The sequence below is a fragment of the Dreissena polymorpha genome, chromosome 1 (genome assembly GCF_020536995.1).
Source record: "Dreissena polymorpha isolate Duluth1 chromosome 1, UMN_Dpol_1.0, whole genome shotgun sequence".
Taxonomy (NCBI): domain Eukaryota; kingdom Metazoa; phylum Mollusca; class Bivalvia; order Myida; family Dreissenidae; genus Dreissena; species Dreissena polymorpha.
This window is the reverse complement of record NC_068355.1, coordinates 185034717-185058830: the sequence shown is the minus strand read 5'-3', so window position 1 is coordinate 185058830 and position 24114 is coordinate 185034717. Positions and strand designations below refer to the sequence as shown.

The 24114-nt window shown below is 35.4% G+C and overlaps 1 protein-coding gene across 2 annotated transcripts in view; it reads right to left on the bottom strand.

Annotated features, from left to right (window-relative positions):
* LOC127864235 (uncharacterized) overlaps window positions 1–24114 on the bottom strand; it is a 181755-nt gene that overhangs the window by 13294 nt on the left and 144347 nt on the right. For both annotated transcript variants that reach the window (XM_052403927.1, XM_052403929.1), the window contains 2 exons: window positions 3234–4219; window positions 2035–2396 (listed from right to left, as the gene is read on the bottom strand). In XM_052403927.1, coding sequence (XP_052259887.1) covers window positions 2044–2396; window positions 3234–4047 — 1167 coding nt within the window. In that variant the 5' untranslated portion in view covers window positions 4048–4219 and the 3' untranslated portion in view covers window positions 2035–2043. The remainder of the gene's footprint in view (window positions 1–2034; window positions 2397–3233; window positions 4220–24114) is intronic.

Below are 24114 nucleotides of genomic sequence, written 5' to 3'. Positions count from 1 at the left end.
TATGAATAGTATTATTTTCTTGATGTTTTCAAAGGCTCTAGGAGAAGTGCCCCCCCGGAGAACTGCCCCCCCAAAGATTTTTCACTGGGCGGAGAACTGCCCCCTCACTGTTTTTGTATAGGGCGGAGAACTGCCCCCCCTGCTGATTAATAAGGGGCGGAGAACTGCCCCCCTGTCAGAATTGATGACCCGGAGAAGTGCCCCCTAATTAAAGAAATAGCGGTGATATATAAAGCGAGTATTATAATGACAATAACGCCAGTAACTTTCTTGCTATTATGTATGGAAATTGAGTGAAATTTCAAAAGTAATATAAAGTTGTACAAGTAATAAAAGTTATAAAACGGCATAAAATACCTACCTCGGCATGGACGTCGTCACGTCGCCAACTTTATAATCACGTGATTTTCGTCAATGTGAACAAAGTAAAACAAATAACTTTTTGCTAATAAAAAGTTTTCGCGGCTGAATTATTTGATATTTTCCCCGTAATAAAAACAAACAATTAGCATGCAATTTAATCCATCCTTATGCCAGCTGAAAACAATAATTTATTTGTTTGTTTTCGCCAATTACGGATTTGGACGGTTCAATATAATAAACCCATATGCGGCTTTATTCAAAGCTAACAAGTTCTTAACAATTAAGGTCGGTCCGGTCTACCAATTAAAAGATTAAAAGATCGCAGTACTTATCGTTAACGGTAACAAGTTCTCTGCCTGCCTTATTAGCTGCTAATTAAAGCAACTGTTACCGATTTTGTTTGTTTGGCATGTCGACATGATCTGCTCAAAATGCAAACTGCGGACGACTCGACGGTCTGGCGATGCTACCGACGGATAAGGTGCTAGAAGACATGGATTAACTAAACAACATAAATAAATTGCTTATAAATTCAACTTCACTTCACTTTTTTCTTCAAGTCAGCTAAATTATTGCCTTTGCCTTGCCTATTAATTTACTTTTTTATATGTCAATTAACTTTTTTTCCATGGGTCAATACTATCTTTATAATGTAAATTAATTCCGATGTAACTTTTCCTCCATAAGTACCGAGTTGCACGTCTATATTTAGTTGCAACACATTGCCAGTATTAACACGCACGCGTTTCCTGTGTGGATCTCGACTATGTTTCGCGCTCTTATTAAAACACGACTTTTACAAGGCATTCATGTATAGTGAGTGGTGCAGATGCGTACCAAGGGCCTTAAACAGTATTATCACATGCCTCTAGACAATTTGTGTTATTCAGTTCGATAAATGGTAATATACTTGTACTGAAATTAAATTGTTACCGGATAAAATGTGGTCGGCGATAACGTAAAATTACCCGTAAGTATTGTTTTCACTACGTAACTAATAACTAATATGACACCGGGGGGCAGTTCTCCGCCCCTACAGATTTGATGGGGGGGCAGATATCCGCCTACTAAATTTTGACAGGGGGGCAGTTCTCCGCCCCTACCGATTTGATGGGGGGGCACCTCTCCGCCACCTTTAAAATAAGGGGGCAGTTCTCCGGGGGGCAGTTCTCCGGGGGGGCACTTCTCCGGATACCGTTTTCAAATAATCAATAAACATTTGATAATGTCATACATAACACTTGTATTTGTGTTGTTTTTGTAAATACTACAAAATTTTTACTACTAATATATAATGTATGAAAAGTATAAAATATGTTCAGACCCAGAAAAGATACACTTATTAATACACTTAAATACGCTTAAATTGAAAAGACACACTGTCTTGAAAAAGATATAGTTAAAAATACACTTCCATTGAAAAGACGCACTCAATCATATAAAAGTACAGAAAAAATACACTTGGCAATTCAAAAGATTATGAAAAAACGCGCTCTAATTTCGAAAAATACACTTTAATGCACTTAAGTGTACTTTTAAAACGAAAGACGCAGAAAAAATACACTTTTTTGGAGAAAGCGCAGAATAAATGCACTTCTTAAAGTGTATTTTGTTAAAAAGCGTATTTTATTTCGAGAAGGGTAATCACTAATTACAACAACTAGTACATACATGTACACACTATTCCACTCTGAACACCAGGATGGTGTCGTCCCACTTCTGTCCCACAATGATGGAGGATGTGGTGCTGCTGTAGCAAACTGACCGAGGCCTCCTCACTCCATCTTCCCGTGTAGCAAGAGTAGCCAGCTTACTCTGCCCCTCCCAGCCCACCTGTAGTACAGTGCCGGGATAGTATCCACAGACCAGCACCTGGCCTGCAGGGGTCACATGTAGACCAGATGGGTGCTCTAGTGCTGGGAATGTGTATGTAGCCAGGCGTGTGCCATCCCTGGCCAGGGTGAGAAACTTGTTCTGCCAGTGGCTGATGATGTACAGCCTGTCCCCTGTGGGACTCACAGCACACTTGTCTACTGCAAAACAGAGTAACATCAAGATATTGAATTACTGTAAATGTTAAATAATCTTATTAAACATACTGCAGTGATATTGTATTACGCATATGTTGCTATAAATAGGCCTTTACACATCTAAAATATATGCATACATTTCAATGATTCAATAGTTAAGCATGACAATAAACTTCAGTAGCAGAGCTATTGTGTTAACGTTTGACATGTTGAAATGCGACTGGTGAGTAAGATATGAATTGAAGCAAAACAATTACACAGATGGAAACAATTACACATACTGAAACAATTGCACAGTTCTATCAACAGGTAAACATATTGTACATGTACAATCATTTAACAACCACAAAATTAAGACAGGGTCAGAAAGTGTCTCACTGCCAGGAACACAGTTTCTATTTATAGACATGCCATGTAGTGACAGTCAAAATACTTCATTACTCATGTTTATAAATCAATATTTCTGAATCTTTTTTTGGCTACAATGTACTGTAGCATTCAAAGGGCACATTGGAGTTATATAACAAATATTTTATAATACATCAGCGGGTTTTCTGCTATTACATCTGAATTTCATTTTATTATTATCTCACAAAGTATATAACTATAATTTATATGGTTATTTTTTTCAAAATAACAAGATAAAGGCCTAATGGGTCAATATTTGTTGATTAAAAAAATAAATCCCAACTCGGTTATTTAGTCGATAAAAATTCCCAAATTTGTCATTGTATGGATTTAAAATAACACAATTTGACTAAACTCCTTTTCTCACAATGGCTAGAAAAATCCCTGTACATAATAGGTATGTTATCAAGATGAATTCACCATGATTCTTACCTGTGTAATAAGCAGATTCATCTTCATAGAGTCTGCAGACCTGTTTGCCACTCAGTGTGTACTTGAACAAAGCAGTACCAGAGCAGATAAACAGTTCACCCTCATGGTGGTCAATACCTATACATGTATGTTGTAACTCAAGCTTCCTACCAAGAGTGAGCTGGCTCTGGGTGACTGTGATAAACTGGACATTATGTGTGTTGCTATCATCATCCACAGCCACTGCAACCTCACTGGGTGTGATCTGACATATGTCCCATACATATCCAGTCACATCACAGTGACTCACCACCTGGTACTGCTGGTTCAGCAGCTTGATCCTCTTATTCGTCGAGTCTGCGACCAGCACCTGCCCATCAGTCAGAACACATATGCCTGCGATAATACATTCATATGAATCACTTGGTATTCTCACATTGTGCTTAGCATTACTCTGGACATTAAACGCCTTGCCTGACTTTCCCAGCAGAGTCAGTGCCTGCTGTATTATATGCTTACATTTTATGCTGGCTATAAGGCAGAGCTCCTTATTATCTCCAATTTTCTGAACAATTTCATGAAATTGTGACAAGTCATTGTGAACACTGGTGCATTTATGAATAGAACTTGTAACTGACCCTTTAATGCTTATAACTTCAGCTTTCATCTCGCTTAGTTCCTTCGCAGTAATATTATCAAATTCATTCAAGATAGAAAGAACACTACTACAAATTTCTTCTTTTAAACATTGCTCATTTGTTCTTGATGTACTCACAGACCTATTACTACATACATCTATATAAGTATCTATATTGACACGCATTTGGTCTATCATGAATGTCCCATGTTCCTTGTAAGAGCCTTGGAATGACTTAACATTGGCCTCTTGAATGCTAAGTAGGCTCTTGATTTCTCCCAGGACAGTTTCCAGCTCCACTGACAGTCCCTGTAGGTCTGTGGGCTGCGTGTCAGTCAGCTCATTAATTGGAGTCACTTTACTGCACTGGCTGAAATGAACAAACAATACATGTACATACCAGGGGTATAGATAACGTTTGGGGTATATTGGGTAACCACCCCCTGTCTTTGACCATGGTTCAAACAGAAATCTCAAACCTAAATTCAAGCACTTTTCAAGGACTTTTTAAGGCCAAATTTTCATTTTCAATGCCGATTAACACAGTATATATCATTTATTTGCTTGAACACATTAAACTTATTTCACAATAACTCATACATGTTATTTATAGTCATTACATACAAATACACGTTATCCATCCTTAACTCAATGAGTCTCACATATGTATTTACTTTTTAAAGTTATTATAAACAAACACATTGTCTCTTTCTATGCTCACATCAAACAGACTAGTTCATTTTATTTAAACATAAGTCAGTTACTATTACATTTTGTATTTCACAGGGCTGTTGTTGTTTATGACTGTTTTAGATTCAACAGTTTTAACAATAGTACCTTCCTGTTTCACCAAAAAACACATTGCAGGAACCCTGTTTGCTTCTCAATTTCATGTTTTCTTTGTGGGTTTCCTCTTTATAGTGGCTTTTCAAAGCGCTTTCCCCCATTCCCCCGACACCAATGGTCTTCATATAGACCAAACATTGTGCTTTTCGAATGTCATTTGTTTTCTGTACCCAGAAATATTCATAAGTTTCGCGCAAAACATAACGATAAACGTCATTTTGACAACTTGTTTATGACCAGAAAATAGCGCCATGAATATTCATATTTAAAGAATGTTGACGTTTCGTATAAGTGGTAATTATTTAAGCATTTTTCTGCATTTCAACAGTGTTTATGACCAGAAAGTAGCGCCAGGAATATTCAGTTAACCACTCTGCTTTGAAACGACACTACCCCATCGCTGCATTTTGACTCGCGAAAATAAATCACAACGGAGAACCTCTGACCTAGTACACATAATCTGTGACGTGTACACTTAACGTTTCGTACCCAATAGTATACGAAACTTATATTTCGTACTCAACTTTTTGCGCAAAGGAATTTATGATAAATTTTCGTAATATTTTCCTTAAGAACGATTAAAATTCATGGCAATGATAAAAGTAATTTTGAACAGAAATAAACATTTTCAAGGCTTTTTTACATGAAATAAGCACTTTTCAAGCACTTTTTCAAGGCCAACCTTAGTTCAAGGGCTTTTCAAGCCTAGGACTCGTTTTCAAGCACTTTTCAAGCCCTGTGCGAACCCTGTTTGACAACAATAGGGCTTTTGTAAATTCAACAGAGTTTTAGCAAAAAATTTCACCCCCTACTTTTGAGCTTAATTGGGATTTTCACCCCTGTTTTTTCAACTCAATTTAGGTAATTTAGGGAATGACATATATAATAAAATAAAAATCTACTAAGGTGACTGTATATACAAATGGAATTCAAAAAGGTATCTGTACATAACAACAAACAATTACTGAATTTCTGATCAAAGTGAATTCATTTTGGCGTTGAATAAGACCGAGTTAGTTAAAATCGCTGCATCATTGATGAAGTTATGGCTGTTCAAAGCAATGCACCCCGTTTTCGGATCATTTTGAGTTCAATACCTTGAAAATGAAAGTAGAAATCTGACGGGTCTACGAATAATTACAATAATACCCCAAAGTTTGATAACTACTGCAAAAACTGCCTTCTTTTCTTCATAGGACGGCATATAAACTATCCCGTACATTTTTGTATGGAAAATAACCAGTCTAAAAAATACGCCCGGTGTTCTTAAGAACTGCGCTTTGTGACGCAAGGTTTTATGTTATAACATTTGTATTTGCATTTTTGTACACTTTATTTTGAATAATGTTTTTGGTAAGTTTAATTGTGTAATAACAGCTTACGCACATACGATTGTTATATATAGTCCTGACATACCAAGGAATAGTCAGTGATATTATGTAATGCTCCCAACAAGTATACAGTGTCAAATAAAAACAAACATGGAACATAAATGAAAGCTTTTTCCTTGGGCTTATTATCCGTTGAGACATTATGGGGTGATGAATTCTAGTTCACCTAAAGGTAGTCTTTTGTAAAAGGCTTGTGACCAATTGCCAATGCATGCAGTGTGACTAGTTTACCAGTGAATATAGAGCTTATTGTTTGAGTTGAATGCACTTTGGTTAACACGTTAAATTGGGGCCTTTTCGCAGATTTTGGCATGTATTGAAGTTTGTCAGTAAATGTAAAACTTGGATCTAAAAAGCTCCAGTGAAACAAGAGATGTGTTTGCCAGAAACACAATGCCCCCAAATGCGCAGCTTTGAATTATTTTTTGACCTTTGACCTTGAAGGATGACCTTGACCTTTCACCACTCAAAATTGGCAGCTCCATGAGATACACATGCATGCCAAATATCAAGTTGCTATGTTCAATATTGCAAAAGTTATGAAGACGGTTAAAGTTTTGGTTAAAGTTTTTGAATTTGTTTTTTTGACCTTTGACCTTGAAGGATGACCTTGACCTTCACCTTTCATCACTCAAAATGTGCAGCTCCATGAGATACACATGCATGCTAAATATCAAGTTGCTATCTTCAATATTGCAAAAGTTATGACCAAGATTAAAGTTTTGGTTAAAGTTTTGGGACACACAAGCACACGCACACACACACGCACACACACACACACACGCACACACACACACACACACACACACACACACACACACACACACACACACATACTTGTAAAACCTTCCAACCGGGGAAATGTGTTCTAAACCTACCAACCGGGGACCACCATTTCCACATATTCTAGAAAGCTTAAAGTGATAAAGAACATACAAGTTTCGAACCTAAAATACGATTTTGACATAAAAATTATGATAAATAGGGTAATAAATCAAAGAAAATTTTACATGCACACCGGGGAATTATGTGCGTACCAAATGAGGAACTGCGATGTGTGCCAACTGGGGAACGGTGTATACCAACAGGGGTACTAAGTGCGTACCAACTGTGGAACTTCAATGTGTACCAACAGGGGAACTTAGTGCGTTCCAACTGTGGCACTTCAATGTGTTCCAACTGGGGAACGGTGTATACCAGCAGGGGTGCTATGTGCGTACCAACCGTTGAACTTTAATGTGTGCCAACAGGGGAATTGTGTTAACCAAGAGAGGAACTTAAGCGCGCTATCACCGTGGAGCTTCAATAATGTCCAACGGGGAATTTGCGTTTACCAACAGGGGTAATTGTGTGTAATCTTGGTACCGTTGTTAATAGGACAATGGCGTGCACGTTCATGGATAATATTTAAGTTAGTACAAAAATTGAAAAGAATATGTATGAAACAATATTTAAATTAAATATGTTTATCATATGACCTTATATAAGTTATACAAAAATGCCTTATTTGATTGACTCAAATATTATTCACATCAAAATAAGAATAAGAGACAAAACGCAAATCAAACAATACATTAATGACTTCATTAGCTATAAGCCGACTACAAGCATGCAAGTGCTGCATTATACCATAACAATCATGGTGCAATTAATCAACAAATGAATACAATTCGTTCTTAAAACTAAAAAATAATGTTATTTTTTTCAGGCCACGCTATTTGTCAAACCGAATGAAGGAGAGGGGAGGCGGCTTATTTGTTTAATTCCTTTTTTCCATCAGAAAAAAGCATTCACGATTTTCACCTACTATGAAGTTTTTTATCCTAAAAGTAGAACTGCCCATATGCATATAGATTGAGTAGTGTAAATTTTCTTTGTCCTTACTCTGAGATTATAAAATAACTCATGCATTTAAATTAAATTAATCCCCTGAAACAGGTAAACATCAGAAAATTCATTCACACGCATGGCAACTTCCACTTCACTTAAATTGTTTTAAATACATTTATTGCATTTTTAAAAATAATAAAATCTGTAACTTTAAACAATCATGAACGTTTCACAACGAATGTGGCGAGGCCTGAGAAACTAAATAGTTAAGTAAACTAGCAAAACGACTTGATAACAATGCATTTTGACGCGACAGTAACTTAGTCTACGGCGGTAGGTCAATCTGAATAATGATCAGTAGTTATTGTTATAATATATGTATTCCAATTCTACAACTGTGATACCATTACACATGTGCTGTATTAAAAAATACAGTATGTATGCACTTGTTTGAGTAGAGAATGCCAAAAACGGGTTAACGTTAATAATGAACTTACATTTAATTCTACCTGTCGAAATAACAGATTATATTTTAAGGAAAATAGTCACTGGCAATCGCTTTGTTTTCCCTTGCAAACCAAACACCTTTTTTAAGATTTGAATTCACGTATTTTTTTCAAACTACCTTAATGTTAACCAACTTATGTACCTAATTTTTGCATAAAATATAATAGAAAGAGTGTATTTTAAGCACTGAAAAATTATGCCGATGTGTCATCCATATGTTATTTGTTGAAAACAATATAAAAGTAATAATTAATGTTGTTATACACGTATAATCACCGCTGACTTTGACAGCATTATCATTATATAAAAACACTAATAATTAAATATGAACCAAAGCAAACACTTATCAAACACGTAGTTTAATATTATTTTGAATCACTTACATTATAGTATATATACTTACTGGGAGTGCACATGTGGATCAATTGTTAAACCCTTGTTGGTGCCAACTTAAAAATAATATGTACCAACAGGAAAATTATAACAGTGTGACTCAATTCTGAATATACAGAACCAAATCGAACAAGATCAATTTCGCATACATGTCAAAACACTTAATTACATTTCAGATGGCAGATAACATGGTTAACATAATGACTAATCACTTAAAACAACCGACAGTATAGCATCATATCGCAAAGTGTATAAACATTATTAATTATTAGCTTTGTGCCTGCATTTACACATCACATATAAATATATGTTTCAAATATGTTGTGTTCTAGGTAATCTAAGTGTGTGTATATGAAGAGTATTCGAAAAAACAAGTAAATAGCTTGTGTTAGAATGCATAAAAGAGGTCAGTCGCAAACGCGATAAATTGTTTTAACAATATCTTAGTCTGGGAAATGGGTATGTTAATTGATCTTTAACCATAAATGAGAAAAAAAACATAACTAAATCTGGCATCTTAGTAATTTTCATCGTCGTTGAATTATAAACTTCAATAAAAACATGGGAAAAAATGCATAACTCCTCGCGAATTTTTGTAGATCAAGCAATTTTGATATGAAAATATATATAAACATACCAATTATATACACAAAGCAAATATGTGAATTGATAGCTAATGTGAATATCTACACGCAAAACAAATGCACAAAAATCTGTGTAGGAAATTATTGTAATATTTAACAACTATTTAATCAATTCTAGTGCGATATTTACGCAATAAGTTACATTTTGGTAAATGTTTACTTTAAAATAACTATTAAGTACTCAACTACAAGTCAGACACCTGTCATTCAAAACAAATTTTGTAAAATTGACAAAATATTCATTTGTATTCTTCATATTATAGCAGTAGTTTAGCAGTAGTTTTTTTATTTTATTTAAAATGTAAATTTTATCCGACTGAATTTTTTGTGTGCCTTCTCTGAACGTTTAGCCTTCTAGATTGATTTGTTATCATGTTTGCTATATTCATTCATATTCAACAAATTTAGGGTAAAAAATAACTTGTATAGTGAGTAACTCGTAGAAACTCGTAATAGAAAGTACAAAGAAACACTCATTGGCCGAACTATATACCAATCCTAATTTGTTCGGCGATAAGATTATGAACAAATATCGTTTTTGGCAGAACCGTATTAATAAAACATTCAAATACAATAAGCACACATATATCGTTTTCGAAAAGAGTATATAGAACAAGAAAACACAAAAAAATGTGGCAACTTCATCCTTTAACGTATTCTCCTAAACGTGCATTATATGTGTAATATTTTTTTAAGTTAAAAGTCCCCGTCGCTTTTTTGTTTCAATAAAATTTCTGCAAAAGTCTTTGACATTTTTCCAACTTCTGTTGCGAAGGTCATTCTCACTTTCAATTCATGCAAGTATTTCTTTTTTCTCTGGTAATTTACCCATTATCAAAAAACGATCAAAGTGTCTGTGAACAGCTCCTTTTTCGTTTTCACTCCATTGATTGTTGGCTGCTTGTTATGTTCTCCTGGTATTTGAAGTACTCTTTTCTGTACATGGATAATAAAACACAATATGACGTCGCTAACTGCCATTTGTAAGATATTCATATTAAATATATATACTTCAGTACAATTTTTCATAGCAAAATTACGACAAAAGCGTCCAGGTACTTACGGCACCTGATAATGACATAGATGTCACACGACAAATTTGGAAACATTATTTTGCCTAATGAATCAAACAATTACTTTTTTAAAAATTGGCTGAATACACCGACGTAGCATGTCATTACATATACCAGGTTGTTCCAAACATGTTATCAAATTTCGAAAAAGTATACAATGAATATTTTTTACAGATACTAATAAGACAAAATGTATGCACGGTTTAATGAAAGGTATTGTACTTCTCTGGACAAATGTGTTGGAAGAAAAAAGAACTGGTGAACGGACTGTGGTTCACGGTAAATCATGTATGTATTGTGCGGTGGTGGGTATAAAATGAACTATCTTTTCTTACCCATGTCAGAATGTATCGTATAGTAAAATATCGAGTAGACGCTATTGTTTTTTTGTTGTTAAGATAAAATATCAACCAATGTCCATATGTAACACGCAAGTTAAATTTCCTAATGTCTCAGAGTTTCATACACAGTAATTGGCAGCGTATAAGTCTTATACTGAAAATTAAAATTAATGATATTACACTTCTTGGATAAGCGATGATTAACGTTTTTGTGATTATGATGAAGTCGATGTTTATAGACTACAGTGGTTAATACACATGCTCACCAGTTTCATTGACAAGTGTAAATTCTAAATTCTTTGTGTATATGAAGATTTTGAAAGACAAGTAGTTCATAGTCACTACAACTGGTAAACAATATTTTATTCTTTTAAAATTCGCATAACGTGTGCTATAACATGTTAATATAATGATCATCGACGTACGTGTTATGTTAAGCCCAAATACTAATTAGCATCACCCGGAATAAATATTGGCACAATATAATTTAAGGCAAAATTACGCCCATTTCACTGAAGACTAAACCAAACCAGAAAATACCCCTTAGTAGCTTCGACATAGTGAAATATTACAAACCGTCTCATCGACTTCTTCCGTGTGCACGGGGGTTGTTTGTCCTGGTTCCTGGCTGTCCGTAGATCTAGTAGTCATTGTGTTGCCTATTCAAAACAACAATAAAAAATGGTATAACACATAATTTACTCAGGGTTAAAATGTTCGTTATTCATGAAACCATTTAGTACAACACATTGGCATTAATTCTTTGTACAACAATTACAATAATTTCATGATGTTCATAATATGATTTTAAGAATGTGTAGTAATAACAAAATCACTGTGAAACATACCCTTTTTTGTTCCGTACATTTCTGAAAATGCAAAAAAAAATACACATTATCAGACAGAACGCATTTCAAGTAGAGCTTGACGACGTTCAATGATAAACCATTTTAATTCACGGCTGAAAGGTATTTAACGAGAAAATACGCCTTAGTAAGGTAAAATTACGCCCATTTCACTGAAGACAAAACCAACCAGAAAATACGCCTTAGTAGCTTCGACCTTGCGAAATATTACAAACCGTCTCATTGACTTCTTCCGTGTGTATTGATGTTGTTTGTCCTGGTTCCTGGCTGTCCGTAGATCTAGTAGTCATTGTGTTGCCTATTCAAAACAACAATAAAAATTGGTATTACACATAATCTAGTCAGTGTTAGAAAGTTCGTTAGTTATGAAACCATTAAGTACAACGCATTTGTATCAATGCATGTGTAGTAATAACAAATCACTGTGAAACATACCCATTTTTTTGCTCCGTGCATTTCTGACAATTCAAATAACAAATACACATTATCAGACAGACCGCATTAAAGTAGAGCTTGACGACGTTCAATGATTAAACATTTTAATTCACGGCAAAAAGATATTTGAATATCTGTATTTAAAAAGAATAACTCATGAATGAACATGAATGCAATCATGAAACTGATTGGCTATATTTATAAAAATAATAATTCAAAAGACATTTAAAGCTAATTTAAAATGTGATAAATATCAGTGATAAATTCATCACAGATGACGTCTTAACAATAGAATGTACCTTTCTCCATGGAAGTGTTGGTACTCCATAATCATATCGGAGTTCCTCGCCAATTGCAATGTCTCTGTCGGCGAAAGTGCATAGATGGGGAGTTTGGTTGACTTCAACTATTTTCATTACACAATTTTGTTTTGCGTCTCCATTTTCGGCATCATTTATCATTCGACCCTCGTGGAATATATCGTTGGTAGCGTCAATGCTGAATAAGACATTTAAATAAACACTTCTGGTGCTTTAAACTAAAATAACGCGCATGCCAAATTTAATTATTATGGTGAAAAAACTAAAGATTATTCTTCTTCTAATGGCGTGATTTAAACGTTTGATGTGCAAAGTAAAGCTAATTTGTAGTTACCAGCAAGATTTGTCTCTGTATTTAAAAAAGTAAATGAAGCTGCCTTGACCCTCCTGTTCATACTCCTTTTCTAATTGCATGTTTTACTCGTGTTATCAGATCCCCTTTGTATTCGAGAAGAAAGTCTCCTTTTTTAAAAGGCTAAGTGGCAAAGACTCCTTCGCCTGAAATATTTATATTTGTAGACATTTTATATTAATAATCACTTTGGTCAAATAATTGAAGGCTAGATATAGGCGCCAATAGTGTTTTATTCATAAATAATCAATAAATCTTTATGCTACTTCCATACTTCTGCCCAGTATTAAGTAACCCAATAGTCCATGTTTGTTTTCTTCTTTTTAATGGAAAGGGGCTACGATGTTCTTTTATTATTTCTAAACGTGTTTAAACATAACCATATACAAAAATATTTGTACCTATGACATCATTGACGGTTTTTACTTCAAAACCTGGTGGATCAACGTAATTCTGACAGTACGTTCTTGCGAGATCAAGGGGACTTGGACCCTTTTGGCTACTAAATGTTAAAATGGAAATGTCGATGAGAAAAACAACAAGAGCTGTCAGAAAACAGCGCGCTCGACTATTCAAGTGCTTGACAGTATAAAGTAAGCCACCATGGGGAAATTGTTCATATTCAATAAGGTCAAGGTACTATAGTCATATTCTAACTGGAAGAGGACCATAATTGAAACATATGGATCCTATGTCAATGCCATGTTACTTGTGAATATGTTACTATGTCGTAATAAATAAGTTTAAGCCAAACATATTGATCGCTTATGTTTTAAAGAAATGGTTAATTATAGACGATTCTGAGTTCAGGTTTCCACAAAACATATGTATTGAACATTTGTAAAGATATAAAACAAACTAATAAGATTGTATTTCAAGTTGGGGTCATGTTGGTCAAGAAGTATGCAAAATATGAAAGCAGCATGTCAAGGGACAATTAAAATATTTGAGGTGGTAAGCAAACTTTAACAAAGAATTATTAATAATATTTATATTCTAAGTGAAAAAAGGGGCCATAATTCTTACAAAATGTTGTTTACAGTAGTCTGCTCTTGTTTATAGATTGGGGTCATGTTGGTAAAGAAGTATGCAAAATATGAATGCAATATGTCAAGGGACAAAGAAAATATTTAAGGTGGTACGCAAACTTTAACATAGAATAACCAATAGTATGCATATTCTAAGTGAAAAAAGGGGCCATAATTCTTACAAAATGCTTTTTACAGTTGTCTGCTCTTGTTTATAGATTGGGGTCATGTTGGTAAAGAAGTATGCAAAATATGAAACCTTATGTCAAGGGACAAAGAAAATATTTGAGGTGGTACGCAACTTTAATAAAGATTTATCAATAATATGCATATTCTAAGTGGAAAAGGGGCCATGATTCTTACAAAATGCTTGTTACAGTTGTCTGCTCTTGTTTATCGATTGGGGTTATGTTGGTAAAGAAGTATGCAAAATATAAAAGCAATATGTCAAGGGACATAGAAAGTAATTGCGGTGGTACGTAAACTTTAACAAAGATTTATCAATAATATGCATATTTTAAGTGGGAAAAGGGGCCATAATTCTTACAAAATGCTTGTTACAGTTGTCTGCTCTTGTTTATAGATTGGGGTCATGTTGGTAAAGAAGTATGCTAAATATAAAAGCAATATGTCAAGGGACATAGACAATATTTGAGGTGGTACGCAAACTTTAACATTCCAACGCTCACGCTCACGCTAACGCCGACGCCGGGGTGAGTAGGATAGCTCCACTATATATATATATATAACGTAAAACACTGTAGAGCTCTAGGCAGTTTTCGTTATATATATATAACGAAAAACTGTCTAGAGCTCTACATTGTTTTACGTTTATTTAAAAAATATATTCGTGAAATATGTACCGTAAAACAAGCTTTGTAATCAAATGATATTAATATAAATCGATCTTTAGAATTCGTCTTCCAGTATTACTTTAAAGTTTACATAAAAACGCTTTTTAATAGCAATTGAAAGTTGTAAACATAATTAAAAAGCTTACCTTAGTTTAATGCGTTTGTTCGCTCGAAACTCCATTTTTCCAACTTACTTTCACTAAATGATATAAATACCGAGTGTATGATTTTTAAACAGCGCAACCGGGGAACTGTTATAAGCCTGGATACACACTCGATTGTAATTTGGTCAATATTTGTGTATATTTTGTGCATGCCACAAACCCGCTAATCGGGGAAGGCGTTGGATTTCTAATTTAAATTGACAGTTTGGTATTTCATACACGTAGATTAGAGATTTTCGCCTAAAACCAACCGGGGAATTCCCCGGTTGGTAGGTGTTCCCCGGTTTGTTGGTGTGTATTCATACGATTTTCCCCGGTTGGTAGGTTTTACAAACTCACACACACACACACACACACACACACACACACACACACACACACACACACACACACACACACACACACACACACACACACACACACACACACACACACACACACACACACACACACACACACACACACACACACACACACACACACACACACACACACACACACACACACACACACACACACACACACACACACACACACACACACATACAATGACAGACAGGCCAAAAACAATATACCCCTTTTCTTTCGATCCGGGGGCATACAAACAAGAAAAATATTAAAAAAAGAAAAAAAGTAACCCTCAATTGGGCTCGAACCACTGACCACTGGAGCCCTGGAGTTAAAGTTTATAGCTTAGACCAATCAGCTATCCTTGGTAATAAAATTAGCAATATATAAGGACAACATCATGACTACAACTCTCCAAATTATTCAATCATTTGCATGTCGTTGCAACGCTTTATAATTTTCAGGTTTTTAAATCGTCAAAAGATGCATATAATGGATATTTTAGAGCATGGTAAATGTCCAGTAGTACTGTTTCCTCACAAATATCATAGCTACAACAAATATTTGCGAATCTGAAGCAATTTTTAAAAATTCTGTCAATTTACCAAAACGTGAAAATGCCTCTTTAAAACAAAACAATCAGAAATCAAACATGTCTTCTACTGTGGACAAAAAACACAAGGTTTAATTTTTAAATCTATTTCATAATTACTCTATTACCTAAAATACCGCTGATATTCAAGAGAAGTACAGTACAGCCAATGTTGAACAAACATATTTCGCGATCCGCGGCAGCAAGGCTAAACGAGTCGATGCCGCGTCAGCCGTTGAAGCCGCGGCAGTATGAGGCGGCAAGTCGCATTTTGCCGCCATGATTCACATCTGTCCTAGTGTTTTATCCAGGCCGTTTTAGCCTGGCGCGGCGCCACGCCGCTTTTTTGAAGCGCCTCGCTGCCCCTTTCAAAGCAAATCAGCGCCACACTGCCCTTTTCAAAGGCCGCCGCCCTGTTTTCCACCGTGCGCGACCTTATTGATAACATCTTAATTGCCTCTTAACCAAGCTTCTAAGCCAACTTTTATCAGCGAAGATTCGCGCAGTTGTGAATATGTCATGCGTGAATAACCATGTGTCAATATCAATCGATAATTTCAGTGGCTTTGTAACACCAATCGGTCCGGATACAATCGTGCACAGTTAAATAGGAGACTTGATGAAAACCTCGATGTTATTCACGTGGAAATTGTGCATTTCATGCATAATTCAGTTATATCAAAACATTTATTTTTACGCGTAATTAAATTTAAAAAAAACACCAGTTGTATCTGTAAAATATTGATTTGATTAAAATTTAATGCAAAACAGTTTTAAGTTAATAAAAATTAATTTAAAACAGGGCTTGCACTAAGCGGCGTACGGCCGTATATTACGCCCGATAATTGTTTCCATACGCCGATTACAAAACCCCATGACGTCCACTGTACTTCCTGAAAATTGGCCATACGCCGAAAATAGCAACCCGTGACATATTAAAGCTGTCGATGAAAATAACGCTCCGCCTCCTATCCAATACAATTGGCGCAGGCTCATATTAAAGCTGTTGATTAAAATAACGCTCCGCCTCCTATCCAATACAATTGGCGCAGGCTCACAGAAGATGTGTGTTGATGAATTGTAGCAGACGACAATCTTAACACGTTTGCTGTTCACGGTTAGGCAGACCGCGCTTAATTGGGGCACGTGCTTGTTTATTGTCACAATGTTTTGATTACAATAACGTGTGAATGTCGGCAAAGAAGTTGATACCCCGTCTTGGACCCTATTTGGCCAAAAGTTGTTAATTGTTGTAACAGTAGTAGGCCTGCACCATTGGTTCAATTAAGAACATTATGACCCGTCTGTAACTTGTCAAAATATGTTAATTGGCAAACACAGATATGAATTTTACAAAAATATTGAACTTGTACCACTTATCTTTCGTGTTTAGAATGTCGCAACGTATGCTTTCCGCTTTTGGCATTCCACTTTCGACAAAAACGTAAATTAGAAATTGATGCAAATTGCATTGTAAGCAAGAAAAGTTTATATCGAAGACCAATTAATGTGTATTGAATTAATTGACAATGAACAAAAGACAGTACGGCGCCGTTCCTAGTTACACTTTTTGCGAAATAAAATGTACACAATACAACACGAGGTCATGAAAACAATGTCATTACGCAGAACTTTCTGACTATTCAACAAAGTGTTAGTGTTTGTGAATCTCCATTTAAGATGCATATAAAGGACTTGTTTGTGCAATGTGTTTAACTTTTTAAATATAAATAATTGTTTAAGAGGGTAACTCATTTAACAGTATTCGAAGACTTCTTTGAAAAGCTATAGTTTGTATAAGATATATATCCTATGGTGTTTAATCTTGTTTTTTGTTACTACATGAAAATATAAAACACATAATAAAATATACATTCTGGATTTTGTTGGTTTAATTATTCAACAATAAATCTCAAAACTATACATACAATGTTTGTGTGTAACAAAGCTTGTTATTAAGTCACTATACAGATATATGTGTGCCCTTTTTATGGATGTCGCGCGCTAAAGTGCCCTTTTTTGAAATTTTGCACCACGCCCTTTTTCCTTCCTGTATAAAACACTATGTCCGCCGAGGCAAGCCGCGATCCGCGATATAATGCCGAGTCGATGCGCATCATAAAATAAAATCTTTTTCAAATGATTAGTTAGTCAATACATTTTAAAAGAACAATTATACTAATATTTAAAATAATAATAAATTTAATGAATCTATTACTGCATACTTACTATTTTTCCTGTCGCTACTCTTAACCCGATAATCCAGTATAGTCCAGTTTTAAAGCAAATTCTGGAAATATTTACAATAAAAGTTCTCATGAATTTCAAGAATACAAACATTCGCCATTTTTTCTTAAGTGTCAAATAAAGTTTGCATTTGTTTCTATTTAAAGATGTGATGAAATAACATCCAATTGGGGCGTTTTTTTTTCCACTGAACACGCGTAAATCGCCTGACATGATATTAATGTTTTTATACAACACAAAATACACCCACACTTTCCATGCGACGGTCTACATGTCTGCATAATTTTCGTCCGCTTTTGAGACAAAGGAGACAAAGGATAAAGCACTGTTTATTTGACGCTAGAATTTAATTGTTAATGTCGTGTTAGCATTAAAATTGAGAAGCTTGTTTTGGATTACAAATTGAATAATGCTCATTTGAGAATTGAATGAAACATTTACAGTTGTGCGTAATTAATTCAACGATAATTTGTTAAGGCGCATTTCGTGTCAAATATATTTGAAGACGTGATATTATATAAACAGTCTACAAAGCATCAAATACAAATCATATCCGCTTATTAAAACGTGAAAAAAATAACTAATTAAGTAGCATAAATCTAGGCTTCGACGCTTCACAAATGTACATGTAGGTGTATATCTTTGCACTCGATCCGCCACGAACTTATACGGCGGATTTATTCCGCGAAAGTACGCGAGGTTAATACGGACTCTGCGTCGTTGCGCAGATTGATGCCACGTGCCTCGGCGATTGGCCGCGTGAACGCACAACGCAGTGAGTACTCACGTTCTGGCCGTGGCGTGACCGAGGATTATGTTTGTTCCGCGTTGGCTGTACTGTTTATACTACAATTAAGTTCTGTAAAGTTTGAATTGAAACCCACTTTAAAACCTCTTGTTTGTATGATGCCTGGTTATTAATGACACTGGCTAACACCATAACAGACAATGTTTAACTCCCATGAATAAGAACTACTAATTATTGTGTATTGACCAACAAACAAAAGTAAACGAAGATTTATTGAAGAGTGTGAGCATGCCTCACAAGTATATGCTCATCAGATAGGCAATACATTATCTTAAAACCAATATTCCCAGAAATGGACCAGTTAAAAAGTGAAAACAAAAGAAACACTGACCTTTGTCTTTTTACCAAGGAGAATGAGAATGGATAAAAAATACCTGTCTTTTTTATCATTGAGCTTTATTACCAAACATAATATTAATATCATTTCAGGCATTAAAAAGTAAAAGAGCTTAAACTAAATCTGAAAAGACAGACCCAAGCGAAAAACAAAGTGTGACTACTGCTATATGCCCGCTTTCATGGTCAAAATGAATTTATAATTTATGAACTGTACCATTTAAACAAGAAACCAGGCGATGTCAGAAAACCATGTTTCAGCACATAGGAATTCAATTTATATAATTGTATACTCCCAAGTACATTTAAACATTTCAGAAAAAAAATCCTCTTTCAAAATTATGTAAACGAGTGAAGACAGATTTTATTTATCATGGTGGCACTGACCCTGACGTACATCTGACTATAATGGGAAGCTAGATCTGCATTTAAGCAACCAAAGCACACAATTTCAGCACAAAACCTCCATCATATTCATGGAAAGAAAACTGCATCTTAATAAAATATCAAATGTTTCCATGATGACGAAATAACTTCACAATAAGCCATAACAAGAGCTGTTTGTAAAACATGCATGCCCCCCATATGGGCTGTCAGTTGTAGTGGCAGCCATTGTGTGAATACGTTTTTTGGTACTGTGACCTTGACCTTTGACCTAGTGACCTGAAAATCGATAGGGGTCATCTGCGAGGCATGATCAATGTACCTATGACGTTTCATGATCCTAGGCATAAGCTTTCTTGAGTTATCATCTGGAAACCATTTTACTGTGTCAAGTCACTGTGACTTTGACCTTAAACCAAGTGACCTGAAAGTCAATAGGGGTCATCTGCAAGTCATGATCAATGTACCTATGAAGTTTCATGATCCTAGGCGAAAGCGTTCTTGAATTATCACCCGGAAACCATTTTACTATTTCGGGTCACTGTGACCTTGACCTTTGACCTAGTGACCTGAAAATCAATAGGGGTCATCTGCGAGTCATGATCAATGTACCTATGAAGTTTCATGATCCTAGGCATAAGCGTTCTTGAGTTATCATCCGGAAACCATTTTACTATTTCGGGTCACCATGACCTTGACCGTTGACCTAGTGACCTTAAAAACAATAGAGGTCATCTGCGAGTCATGATCAATGTACCTATGAAGTTTCATGATCCTAGGCATAAGCGTTTTTGAGTTATCATGTGGAAACCGTTTTACTATTTCGGGTCACCGTGACCTTGACCTTTGACCTAGTGACCTAAAAATCAATAGGTGTCATCTGCAAGTCATGATCAATGTACCTATGAAGTTTCATGATCCTAGGCATAAGCTTTCTTGAGTTATCATCCGGAAACCATTTTACTATTTCCGGTCACCATGAACTTGACCTTTGACCTAGTGACCTCAAAATCAATAGGGGTCATCTGCGAGTCATGATCAATGTACCTATGAAGTTTCGTGATCCTAGGCATAAGCGTTCTTGAGTTATCATCCGGAAACCATATGGTGGACAGACGGACATACAGACGGACATACGGACGGACCAACATGTGCAAAACAATATACCCCCTCTTTTTCGAAGGGGGGCATAATAAGCCATGTGAAAAACACATGATGTGATCTACATAGTAAAATTGGTTTCTTCAAAAACTATTTGTTTTAAATCAAAGAACTTAGAAAGGAAACAAAATTTAATATTCTTAAAAACCAAATTAGTATTTTCATAGTGATTCTTTTTTCGATGATACGGTCATATCTGGATAGAGTACCCACATGGAACCTAACTAGCATGACAATATGTCAGTTGGTAATCCAAGTTGCATCATGGCCAGTGCAATTATTCATAATCATGTTTCATGTTTATGGTTTTACTATCAATATTTGACCCAACATTCTTCCAACAGTTCTTTAAGTTGGCAGAAATGTTAGTCGTGATGAGTAGATGGCACCTTATTCTGTTTTGCATCTAGTGTTATAGCCATTTCATGGTTTCTGAACAATATCTCATCCATCTTTTACCCTACAGTTCTCATGTTTGGTTAAAAAAGGTTTGCAATGAAGTGTTGATGACCTCTATTTTTTTGTAGATCAGCATATCTAGGTCAATGTCATCCAGTGCTATGATATTGTAATGATTTTTAGCCAGAAGAGCTTACGTCATGGCGGGCTTCCGTCCGAAGTGACTCCTTATGTCGTCTGTTAGACAATACTGTTTTGAAAATGCTTTGATACGTACATGTAGGTCATGGTCTATCCTAGATTCTAGCATGTAACAGCCACAATATACTGCTGGCTATCAAAACAGTTGCATCAACATAAGTTATAACGGTTACAACAACGCCAACAGTAGATTCAAACATACATTAGTATGTGCGTTGTTTGCATTGTTTTCCAAGGTTATGATGTTGGCTACATGAAAACTTCAGGGTTACATATTCCTGGTAATTGATGATGTTGGCTCGTACTAAGAACTCAACTCCTTTAGTTAATGTTTATAATAAGGGTATGTCAAATTTGATGATATATGTTTCAACAAGGGACAAAATTGTCACAAAACCAGGTTTTCATTGTGAAAAAAAATCTGATAAAGGGAGAAAAGTCAAACTGAACTTTTGAAATGGACAAACAAAATTAACCCCATTTGTAAGTTTGTTTTTTAAAAAAATCTATTTTTAGTCGTGGCGACCTTGACATTGGAGATATTGACGTGATTCTTTCGTGCGACACACCATCCCATGATGGTGAACAAATGTGCCAAATGATTTTAAAATCTCACAATGAATGACATAGTTATGGCCAGGACAAGCTCATTTATGTCCATTTTTGACCTTTGAACTCAAAATGTGACCTTGACCTTGGAGATATCGACGTAATTATTTCGCGCGACACACCGTCCCATGATGGTGAACAAATGTGCCAAATGATTTTAAAATCTCACAATGAATGACATAGTTATGGCCAGGACAAGCTCATTTATGGCCATTTTTGACCTTTGAACTCAAAGTGTGACCTTGACCTTGGAGATATTGACGTAATTATTTCGCGCGACACACCGTCCAATGATGGTGAACAAATGTGCCAAATGATTTTAAAATCTGACAATGAACGACACAGTTATGGCCCGGACAAGCTTGTTCCGCCCGCCCGCCAGCCCGCCAGCCAGCCCGCCAGCCAGCCAGCCCGCCCGCATTCGCAAATCTAATAACCAGTTTTTTCCTTCGGAGAACCTGGTTAAAAATTCTTGCCTAAACTTTCAGCTAAAAAGGTTGGCTTTTAGATGATCATCACAAATTTGTGTGAGGTTTTTAGTTGTGAGAGTAGCTCACACTAATGAAGAGACGCAGTTTTGCAAGCCAGTTTGCTTTTAAATACGCTAGAAACGATAACTGCAAGTCAGTCTGCTGTTTGCTAAGCTAGGAACGATAACCACTGCCTGTCTTCACTACCTGCAGTACAATTATGCAGACGACGAATGCTAAAAGCGTCTGCTCTACTACTGCAGTGTGTATTTAATCAATAGTGTTTAACAGCTTGTAAGACGACATTGGCCAGTCAAGTGTTTATCATTAAAATCTGTGCATTATAGCTGCTTTCATGGAATACGGGGCTTAATGCATGTCAACTAAGATTAGCCCGTGCACACTGATTAGCCTGTTCAATTCGCACAAGCTAATCAAGGACGACACTTTCTGATTTGATGGTGTTTTTTGTTTAAAGACAGTCTCTGTTACTGTAATGAAAATTACTGCATATGCATTTAGCCCTGTTTTCCCAAAATGAAGATTAAATTATCTTTTTTATTAATGATTTGAAAAAAAAACACCACATCTCGAACTGTGCTTTAAGACACACTCTTTACAAATGTGAATGGGTTGTGTTGATTTTGAAACTTGAGATAAAAAAAGCTATACTATAATTTTTAAAACTGAGTTGCGTCTAAGATTATACAACAGCGAACAACTTCAGTGCCTTCAGCGCTTTGACTATTTGTGCTATGTACACAAATTAACATGTAAGTTGAAAAACATTAACTTTAAGTTTATTAGTTTGTGTTTAACAAATTTGGAAAACAATTATGAGCTATGAGACATTTGCCCTGTCTTTTATGATACAGCACCAGAGCTCACTGCTTAGAAAATGCATAATCCTGTCATCCCGTTTTGTATGAAAATACTTCTAGTTCAATTTGTCAGAACTGTCACAGCTTTCATTACTTCTGTGGTAATTAAAAGTGTTATATTTAGATGACTTTTTTTAACTTTGAAGCCCTTTTTGATGTGAAAAATGTTGAACCACATACCGGTATGAAATTTATCCATAGGAGTGGAAGGGTTGCTGTTCATCAAATGACCTAGGTTCTTATACCTGAGCAGAGTTACTTTTAGTTTTTTCGTTCACATAATTTAGCTGTTAATTAATATAATGAAATACAATTTTTTTAATTAAATATAAACAACAAAAGCTATACAGTGATGGGTACTATTAAAGCCTTTGAAAATAACTTGTCCATTTGTGCTGAAAAATGCTTCAAAATTGATAATACAAGACAGTGATTTCAGTGTTATATTCCCTATAGTTGAACTTACACAGCTGGATGGCAGATTAACAAGATGTTGAGATCTTAAAAAAAAATCAATTTGGAATTTAAAGGTCTTACTTGGGAAAAACGTACTTTGATTGCAAGTATCTTTAGTTACTTTCCGAGACATTCCAGGATCTAGTTCAGCGGACATTCAGACTGATGGACATGAAGAGCGGCATACATACATAAAGATAGGTAGGGTAAACCTATAGTCCCCGTTAGTAAAACTAGTAGCGAAATAAACATGTACATATATAAGACACTGTTTAAAGTTCTAAACATCGAGGGCCTATCTTCAGTTGTTGTTTATTTCAATTTCATGA